This window comes from Mus caroli, chromosome 18 (assembly GCF_900094665.2).
Source record: "Mus caroli chromosome 18, CAROLI_EIJ_v1.1, whole genome shotgun sequence".
Taxonomy (NCBI): Eukaryota; Metazoa; Chordata; class Mammalia; order Rodentia; family Muridae; genus Mus; species Mus caroli.
In genome coordinates, this window is record NC_034587.1 from 74,311,972 (window position 1) to 74,322,331 (window position 10,360).

The 10,360-nt window shown below is 45.4% G+C and overlaps 1 protein-coding gene across 1 annotated transcript in view; it reads left to right on the forward strand.

Moving 5' to 3' along the window:
* Epg5 (ectopic P-granules autophagy protein 5 homolog) overlaps window positions 1–10,360 on the forward strand; it is an 89,745-nt gene that overhangs the window by 75,078 nt on the left and 4,307 nt on the right. Inside the window, exons 36-41 of the mRNA XM_021150325.2 lie at window positions 386–561; window positions 2,468–2,653; window positions 3,089–3,298; window positions 3,731–3,875; window positions 8,476–8,718; window positions 9,990–10,206. Coding sequence (XP_021005984.1) covers window positions 386–561; window positions 2,468–2,653; window positions 3,089–3,298; window positions 3,731–3,875; window positions 8,476–8,718; window positions 9,990–10,206 — 1,177 coding nt within the window. The remainder of the gene's footprint in view (window positions 1–385; window positions 562–2,467; window positions 2,654–3,088; window positions 3,299–3,730; window positions 3,876–8,475; window positions 8,719–9,989; window positions 10,207–10,360) is intronic.

Here is a 10,360-nt window from a genome sequence, read left to right on the forward strand (position 1 = left end):
TAGCTGCTGAGCCACCTTGCCTGCTCCTGTCCTGCCTAATTTTACATTTCTCTGATAGTTGGTGATAGTGAGCATTTTTTATGCACTTGTGGGTCTTTTTTTTTTTTTGTTTGTGTTTTTTTTTTTTTTTTTTTTTTTTTTTGAAATGTTGGAATATTTTCTTTGGAGGAGTTCTTTCAAGATACTAAATGAAGAAAGAGGCACTAATGGGGTGAGATTGGAGACCTGTGAGGGCAACATGCTGTAGATATGGACTTGGGTTAAAAGCTGTTTAGAAGTTTTGAAGAAAACACTAATCACTTTGAGAATCTTAGACTTTTAAGCTCAGCATTTCTTTTTCTTCCATCTCCTTTTTTTTGAGCTGTATTTTCTTTTAAAATTGTAGACAGGCTGTTGCCAGGCGATGAGGGAGCCCTGCGGTTGCACCTGCTGCACTACTGTGAAACATGCACAGCACCCAAGATGCCGGAGTTCATTCTCTATGCCTTCCACAGTGCATACCAGAGACTGGAGTGGAAGGACCTGCACCCTGACCAGAGGCTCATGGAGGCCTTCTTCAAGGTTCGACCCTTGATGGTGTCTCCTCTTCAGTGTGGGCACATTTCTGTGTCACATTCTAGTACACATTGTGGCAAGCAGCAGCCTGTGGGCATTCTGTTGCTGTGTTGATGGATGATTGAGAACATCTCTTAAGCTGATTTTAAAACCCAGAGGAAGGACTTTGGCTCTGCTAGGTTGTTATCATCTAGCTTTAGAAATAACTGTGTGAGTCCCTGGCTTACCAACCGAAGCTTGCTCAATCCTGGGTAGTGATTAGTTTTCGAGGGTAAAATTGTTAGAACTACTAGTGAGTGTCATATGGCAGAAAATGTGAATCTGTCTGTAAGCAAACTTCAAGTTGATCTCAGCAGTTGTGCAACTGAATAATTAGATTGTAAGAGATAAAGTCATTGTGGCAATCAATGACACATCATGATCAAAGAAGGACCTAGAATAATCTGAAGGATGGGCCAAGCAATGTGCATGTGAGCCTTTGCAACAGAGGGCCACAGTTCCTGGAGCCTCGGGTGAGTTCAGCAGCGGGCAGAGGTGGTGCCTCCCTTCCTCTTGGGAACCCGAGGGGAAGTGGCTTGCATGGTCACTCCACCCCATCTGCTCATTATTCACCAGTTGGTTTGTGTTTTCTCCTTAATGTCATACTTATTACCGTTGAGTCATTTCAGGGCTTTAGTTGATACAGATCTGTAATTATTTATGATGATCACTAAGACACAATAATTTACAATGATTAGTAAAATGTACTGGAGCCTCCGGCATTTCTTGTGAAGCCCTACCTAGTACTGCTCTAGGCAGCCGCTCGAGCGCCAAGGAAGCTGGTCCTGTGGAGTAGCTGAGCCGCAGGTCCTGACTAGATACTTCATCAACATGTGAGAGAACCTTGGCTTAATGGCCTGTAAGGCAGCATTTAACTGAGGGGATGCCGTGGAAGGCCAATTAAACTGTGGGTAGCCTGTCAAGGAATGATGTAGATTCTGTCTCTAAGAGTTTACTTTAAGGATTAGATAGCTTTGACCTGCCCAGAAGCTGGGAGTCTCTAAATTGCAAGGCTGATGGCAAGGTTGGAGAACAGATTATAAAAGGATAAAGAAATATCTTCCAAGAGGGAGCAGGTGTGAGTCACCACCAGACTCTACTCTCATTGTTTTATAAGTAGAATGGAGCTTTTAATATTAATCCTCAAAGAGAAATTTATAGCACTCTATTTATTAAGATAAACAAATGAGAAATACTGAAGTAGGCCATAAAATAAGACTTTCAGATTGATTAGGTACTTAAAGTACACCCCCAAGAAAACCTCTGACTAGAGTTTAGGCATTAGATTTTAAAGACCAGTCATGTGGAGATATTTATAATGCAGTATCATGTTGGAAGTTCACGTTAATATTTTATACCCTATGTGGTAATTCCCTAAGTGTGGTCACAGGGACCACATGATGAGCATCAGAAGGGAGTGTGCACAGCCTACTTCTAACTCCATACCTGGGAAGTCAGCGGCTTGGGTGTGCCAGCCAGCAGGGGTTCTGAGATTGGAGAACTGCTGACTAGCAGAGCTCTGCTTGCCCTGTTCCAGCTCACCCGAGGTCCCGACAGTCGCAGGTCCATGGGCTCGGTGTCAGGGGCGTCCACCGGGTGGGGGTTGGGGTCAGAAGGTCATTCTTCTGTTTAGAATTCTAGAGCAGGCAGTGCAGTACCAATGTGCAAGCTCAGGAATGCACATGTATGCTTGCCCTGAGAGGAAGTGCTGACCTTAACTTGAGTTTACATAATAGAGATTATCAGCGAATATTTACCATCTGAGGAAAAATATGTATAAAAATGTGTAAAAATGGGAAATACTTCCCATAATAACGTCATTATTTCCATTTTCAAGATCTATTAAACAACTAATGCTGTTTGTTCACTTCAGGTGGAACGTGGAAGCCCCAAGAGTTGTTTCTTGTTTTTGGGGTCTGTACTTTGCAGAGTCAACTGGGTTAGTGTGCTGTCTGACGCCTGGAATCCCAGCCCCCTTCCCGAAACCCAGAGCATGGCTGTCTGCCTCCTTTTCATGATGGTTTTACTAGCAAAGGAGGCTCAGCTCGTTGATGAGACAGTAAGTCTAGGGGTCTGGGATGAGCTTTGGCTTCTTAGCCTGTCGTTGTCTCCTGATGATCTTTTCAGATGTTTCCGTAACTCGTCACATAAGCTGGACCCTCACCTGCTTGCTCGCTTTCCTGGATAGCTCACATTCTAGTTCTAAATAATCAAGGGAGCCTCACTGAATTAGAGTTATGTATTTTTAGTTCAGACTGCTGCGTTTTTCTTGAAGTCAGTGTTGCTGTGTACTACAGAGCTCCTCTGAGTTCTTGTCAATCTTACCTGTGACCTTTGCTGTGACCTTGGCTGTCGCCTTCCCTTGGTGCAAACTTGAGGACCTCCTTCCTCGGTTCCTTTTCTGTTTTTACCATAGCTGTTCTCCCCCACAGAGTCACTAGAGACATAGATTTGTAGGGAAATGAATTTAAAACAATTTGTCTTCCATTTTCAGGATTCACCTTTACTGAGTCTCCTTGGACAGACAAGCTCACTCTCATGGCATCTTGTGGACCTTGTGTCATACCAGAGTGTGCTGGGTTATTTCAGCAGTCATTACCCACCGTCCGTCGTCCTGGCAAATGATTGTGCCTCGGAACTGATAGTTAAGCTGCTAAAAGTGTCTGCAGGGCTTTCTGTTCATGCTGACGGCCGGAAGCCTGTGGTAAGTTAGAAATGTAGTTTAAAAGGTGGGGCATTATTTAGGCTCAGAAGTCAGATATGTGCAAGGATGGTTAGCCATGACTCTGTGACTCCCTCCGCAGAGGAAGCTGGGGTGTGTGCTGCTGTGTGCTCACAGCCTCCTGGGTCCTTTGTCCAACTTCTCATTTAAGTGCAAGGACCCAGGCTGACCAGAGGTCGGGGGGGGGGGGGGCGGAAACAGCAGGTGGCGAGCTTTAAAATCACAGTGTCTTAGCCTGCAGAGTGGCATAGCCACAGACACATCTTTTGGGCATCTAGTAGAGGTCCTCTGTAGCTTCCTGAGCTGTCTGTCCTCTACTGCCCAAGGGCCACGCTGTGGTCCCTAATAATCCAGCTAACATTTCCTGCTCAGATTCATTTGACGATTCTCCCACCCTCCTCCCTTTTTTGTTAGGACATAGTTCCAAAATGTCAGGCTTTCACCCATCAGATGGTTCAGTTTCTCAGTGCCTTGGAACAGACTGGAAAAATCACCTTCCCAGCACTGGAGCAGGAAATATCTAAGCTGTTGGATGATATCATTATCTTTAACCCACCCGGTAAGTGACCAGTGGAAACCGTAGACTCGTGTAGACAGTGATTCTTTCTCTGTCTTAGACTCTGTGAGCTGAGAAGGCCGGTCAAGGACTCATATTCCCGATCCAGACCTTCAGTGATTTGGACAGCAGGGCCAGCCCCTGGGGGGAGGCGGCAGGGTTACAACTGGGGAGAGGTTGACTCTCCCCTATGCGCATTGAAGTGACCTGGGCTGAAGTGAAAGCTGCATAAACACAATAAAAGATGTAGGTGACAGGAGATCTGCGGGTCAGCTGTCAGAAATTCCGAGTCACCTGCTGGTTTGTTAAGACCTTTAATATGGAGCGCTTTGTCACGAGCCAGTGAGTAGGGTAGACAGCCTGACAGTTATGTCTGCTGAAAGTAACCAAGAATGCTCAATAAAATATATATATGTGTGTGTGTGTGTGTGTGTGTGTATAATTAATTTTTGGTAGAATGGTAAAAAGATAAGGAAGTTTGAGGCTGGAAATGAAGAGTGAGAGAGACCTGATGAAGGTGGACAGGGCACTCAGGAGGGGCTAAAGCAGCAGTCCCCAGCCTGTGGGGCAGCCCCTTTGGGGATCATATAACCTTCTCACAGAGGTCACATATCAGACATCATGCATATCAGATATTTACAGTATGAGTGATAACAGTAGCAAAATGACAGTTATGAGGTGGCAATGAAATAATTTTACAGTTGGGGTCAGCACACCATGAGGAAGTGTGTTATGGGGCCGCAGCATTAGAAGATTGAGAGAAGAACCATCAAGACCCAGGACCTGTCTGACATGGAAGCCTAAGGAGAGCCCCTGTAAGCACATGGAAGCTCAAGGCACCCTCCTGTGTGAGAATGGGCAGTGTGAGCTCATCCTATTGTTCTTGAAGAGTTCATGTGAGAAAACCAAAAGGGAAAGAAGTCAGTCAGTGCTGAGGGAGCTAGGGTTGCTCACAGGCAACCATGAAGGCTGAGGACTAGTGATGCCCTCCCTAGGAAGGGTGTGCTGGAGAGACCTGGAAGAGTAATGGAGTCGAGTCTGGCGAGGGCGTGCTGCAGCGTTGGCGCTAATAATCATGTGCAGCTTGTGGGAGGTTATCTGCTGGCCTTGATCCTGAGTAGGGAGGCTGAGGCAGCCTTGGATCTGTCTGTAAGAAGGCTCATCATAAATCAAAATTGCTTCTGCATTCATCTGAAACTAAGGTGAGGCTTTTATTATCAAGAGTGTTTATGCTCAGAAATGCATGAAAACATGCGTGCAGTAGCTATCACTCTCAAGTGTGTTTCTTTGTTTTTGTTTTAAAGTTTTGACTTGAAATAGTTTTTTCCAGTAACATCAGGTTAGGGTCCATTTTACACTGTACGTAGTGAATTTGCGTCAGTGGGCAGGACTTACCATTCTCACAGACATGAATACCAAGTCCTGTCGTGAGAAATAAGCAAGCCGCAGTTCTAGCCTCTTACCTTATTCAAGATAGCTAAAAATAATTAGCTAAAAGCAATGCTTGTTCAGTCAGTGAGACACATTTTCTGTTTTGAAAGTGATGTCCTCCACTCCCGTGACCTCTGGCCAGTGTTCTTGTGAAATGACATGAAAACTTGCTGTTTTCTCCTGCGAGCGTCTGTTTCCACCTCTTCGTATGAAAGACCCCTTGGGATTCTCAGTCCGTCTACTGTTTTGAAACTAAGGCGATATAACAGCTGTTATTAGGAACTTTGAAAGGGGAATTTCCTTACTCTTATGCTTAATTTTAAATAATCCTTATTTTGTGTAAATTACCACAAAACATGGAGCGTGGTGGGCTGAGTGAGGATGGAGGTCGGAGCTCTGGTGTGCGGTGCACGGCTGAGGCCTGAGAGTCACGTGCTCTATGTTTTCTTTGAGCAAAGGTTGGAGAATGTAGACTAATTATTCATATTCTGATAGGGAAGCTTTTTTTCTACCATCTCAGCATATGTCTTATTATTTGACTTTAAACATTTTTATATAATATGTTTTGATCATGTTTTGTCCTCTTTTCCAAATCCTCCCAACTCCTCCCCACCCCCTGCTCACCCAACTTTACATTCTTTCTTTGAAAATGAAAAACAAAAACTCCAAACTAAAAATCAAAACAAACCAGTAAGACAGAAAGTGCTTAAACAAACCAAAATGAAACAAAAAGCTCACCAAGAAACCCATGAAGTTCCTTTGGGGTTGGCCAACTCCTCCTGGACATGGGGCCTGCCCTGGAGTATGGGTGATATACCTGGGGGCTCTCCACTGAAGGAAACTGATTTTCCTCTGGCTATCAGTTGCAAATAGCTTCTGGGTTAGGGGTGGGGCCTTGTGCTACTTCTTCCTCTCAGTGCTGGGCCTCATCTGGCTTCAGGTCTAGGTGAACTGACATAGTCTTTGAGATTGTGTGTGCATCAGTCCTGCTATGTGTTAGACACTGCCGACCTGGAGTCATCTACAGTCTTTGGCTCTTAGAGACTTTCCACCTCCTCTTCTGTATAAATCCCCAGCCTCCAGGAGAGGGCTTTGATGAAGCCATCTAGTTCCTGGATACACACACACACACACCACACACACACACATACATACACACACACACACACACACACACACATACACACACACACACACACACACACACACGACCTTTATATTTACGATAAACCTTAATCCTCACTAGAGCTAGGCAGATATCTACCCTCTATGCTATTACAACCCATTTCCTATCTATAACACTGAGTTATTACTTACCATGTTTCACCTGGGCTGCTCTGAACTCCAATTGGCCAACCCTCAGGGCCATGCTTTCTTGACTCCCAACCCATGTCTCTCTCTTCCTCCTCATCACCTCTCTCTCATCATGATCTCCTCCAACCCCAGGCCGGGAACACCAAGCCCCGCCTATCTTAATTCTGCCCAGCTATAGGCTGTAGGCCTCTTTATTTACAAATCAGAAATAACTTGGGGTAAGGTCATATAACATCAGTCACTTGGGTCCACGTGCAGACTCTCTATGGGGCAGCCAGGTCTTGGGGGCCTGTGCTTAGCATTACGATACATAGCAAATCCAACCTCAGCAGTGTGAGGCTGGGTGGGTGGTTACCTTTCTCTGGTAGCTCACGTCGAGAAGTCAGGTATTTAGTGCTGTTCCTTCTGTGGGATTTGATCTTTTCCCTTCGTGCAGTTAGTGTTTTGATTATAATGTGTCATGGGCAGCTCTTTTCTGGTTCCACTTGGTGTTCTGTAGGCTTCTTGTACCTTGATAAGAAATCTCTTTCTTTAGATTAGGGAAATTTTGTTCTATAATTTTGATAATATTTTCCTAGCCTTTTACCTCAGTTGCACCCCCCCCCCCCTTCCTCTATACTTACTTAGTCACAGGTTTGGTATTTTCATAGTGGCCTAGATTTCCTGGATTTTCTTTCTTTCTCTTTTCTTTTTTTCTTTTTTTTTTAGGTTTAACATTTTCTTTGACTGAGCTATCCATTTCTTCAACGTTTTCTTCAAGACCTGCAATTCTCTCTTCCATGTTGTTTAACCTGTTGCGGAGGTTTCCCTCTGAGCTTTGTCTGACATTCTTCATCCTCAGCTTTTCACTTCCTGTTTGTTATAGTCTGGGGTCTCCTGGTGATTCGGTTTCTTTGTTAAGTTCTGTTGTCATGCTGTGAATTGTTTTCATTATTCCAGTCAACTGATTATGTTTTCAGTCTTCACTAAGAAATTGATCATCTCTCTAAGGCTCTTTTGGAGTTTTTGTCCTGTGTGTCAGCTACATTGCTTTGTTCAGGCTCTGTTGCAGTAGGGTTGTTGGCTTCTGGAGGATACATGTTATCTTGGCTCTTCATGTTTGTGTTTTGTGCTGGGATCTGGGTATTGGAAGTTAAGATGCTTGTGGTGTTTCTTGGGGTGGCTGTCTGCTACTCTCTGTGCTGGCCATGTGCTTTGCTCTTTGCTTACCATTGCCCACTCGGGATCGCAGCCAAGTGTGGTGACCGTGGGGTCCCTGGTAGAGAGAGTTCCTGCGAGTCAGTGGGTGTGACAATACAGTGGAGCTAGTCTAGAAGAGAAGGAAGCAGGAAACCAGGAAAGAGCTCGAGGGATCCGCCAGGGTCTGCAGAGAATGCCTAGGAGCCGGAGGTGAGGTGGAAGGAGGGGCTCCTCCTGACAGGTTGCAGCAGCCTAAGAATGAGTCTGGAGAAACAGACTAGAGGACAGGAAGGGTGACAGGGAGAGCTTCCCTGAGCCACCGCCCAGTGTGGCCACTGGGGGCCTCATGGTGAGAGCACTTCTGTGGGCTGGCAGGTGTCAGAAAGGAATGGAGAGGGGCTGCAGGAAGAAACCCCCATGTCTCCTCACTAAGGTGTCTTTCTCCCACATACTTTACTCAGGGAACTTGTAGAAGTTTCTGATTTCCTTCTTACAGTTGTTTGTGTGTTACATTCTATCCATAAAATTCAGGCATCACCAGACCCTTCCTGCTGGTCCTTTGCAGTCAGACACTAGGACTGTGAAGACCCTGGGAGCAGCCGAGATAAGAACTGTTGTTGTCATGACCACTTTCCCGCCCCTGTCCCAGAGGTCTGAGTGTGTGTGTCTTTGCCTTTAGACATGGACAGCCAGGCCCGCCACATGGCCCTCAGCAGCTTCTTTGTGGAAGTCCTGATGATGATGAACAATGCGGCTGTTCCAACAGCGGAGTTCCTTGCTGTCAGTATTCGGACCTGGATTGGCCAAAGAGTGCATGGCTTGATAGTGCTGCCCCTCTTAACAGCAGCCTGCCAAAGCCTGGCGTCCGTCCGCCACATGGCGGAGACCACAGAAGCCTGCATCATGGCGTACTTCAAGGAAAGTAAGAGGACACCATCTTCTGCTCTCATTACACCGGCCGCTTCCAGGGACACACACACACCTTACACACATTCGTACATACACACACATTTATATATACTACATTTGTGATAGAAGTAGATTGTTTTCTATAAAAAGCTAGTCAATATCACAACATGTGGCCCATGTCTTTTGGGTTCAATTATATGTTTCAAGAGAGAAAATTTCTAATTTGTTTTTTACATTTTCAGACCAGCCATATTATGATAGCAAGGCCAGTTTTTTAAAAAAATGCTGTAAATCAGAATTCATATAATAATGATAGTAATTTCATTTTTTTCTTACCACTTTTGGTGAAAGGAATTTTCATAGAGATCTTTTTATTTCTCCTTGCCATGCTTTTAAGTAAGATTGATTTATTCATATTTTCTGTGTATTAATGTTTTATCTGCATGTCTTTATGTGTAATATATTGGTGCCTGGTACCTTATAGGCCAGAAGCGGGCACTGGATGGCTTGGAGCTGGGCTTACAGATAATTGTGAGCTGCTCTGTGGGTACTGGGCATTCAGCCCTGGTCCTCTGGAAGAGCAGCGAGTGTTTCTAACCCCTGAGCATCACGGCAGGCCTCCTGCCGTACTTTTAAAGCTGTCATAAAAGGGACACTTTCCCCTGATCCTCCTCCTTTCATCGTTCCTATTTGCTGCCTCTAGACTCTGGAGAAGGAGATTAAGAAGTGTTCAGAACAGCCCTTTTTAAGTCTGATGTTTAGATGTAAACTGTGTATCAGAGTGAGGTTCCAGGATGTGCCCATAACTGGCTGTCTGCCCGCCTGCCTCCTGTGGAGGTGCTCTGTATGTCACTGTCACCTACCTTCACTCCTCCCAACACTCAGGATGCAAGTATATTTGTGTCACTAAAAAACAAGATGGTTTCCTCAGAACGTGAGCTGTGCTTTAGTAAGGAGAAATGCCTGTGAGAGATTGGATTTCTTTGTTAGAAAAGTCTAAGCATTGATTCGAGTGAAAACTCTCTGGTGCTCTGTAGATGCTAATGGTCACCATATACTGAGAGAGGTGGTTCAGAGATACACAGTCCTGAGTTCCACATTTTTGTGACCCATCTCTAATAGAGTAGCATGTGGCTTTCTGGTTGAAGCTTCACCTCGAACTTTCCTGGCCTCTATGCACACTCTGAGAAACAATGTCTTACATGAGGCTAAAGGGAAAACAGTCATAGGATTCCTGTGGACATGAGTATATCTTGATATTTCCTCTTGGCGTTCTTTTCTTAGGCTCCCTCGATCAGAATTTAGGATGGGGCCCCATTCTGGTGTCCCTTCAAGTTCCCGAGCTCACCATGCAAGAGTTTCTGGAGGAGTGCTTAGCCCTTGGTAGTTGTCTGACTCTCTATGTCTACCTGCTTCAGTGTCTGAACAGTGAGCAGACGGTGAAGAACGAGATGAAAATGCTCCTCGTCGTCAGCAGCTGGCTGGAGCAGGTGTACCCGAGGTGTGTGTGCCCATGCTGCTTCTGAACCCTACCTGCTTAACTCGAGCTTCCGGGAGGCCCAGAGCCCAGGGGGTGAAAGTCAGACGGCCTCCAGGGGCAGCAGCGTGTGCTTGGGAAGGACTCAGAGCTTGCTGAGCTAGGTTTTTTTTTTTTT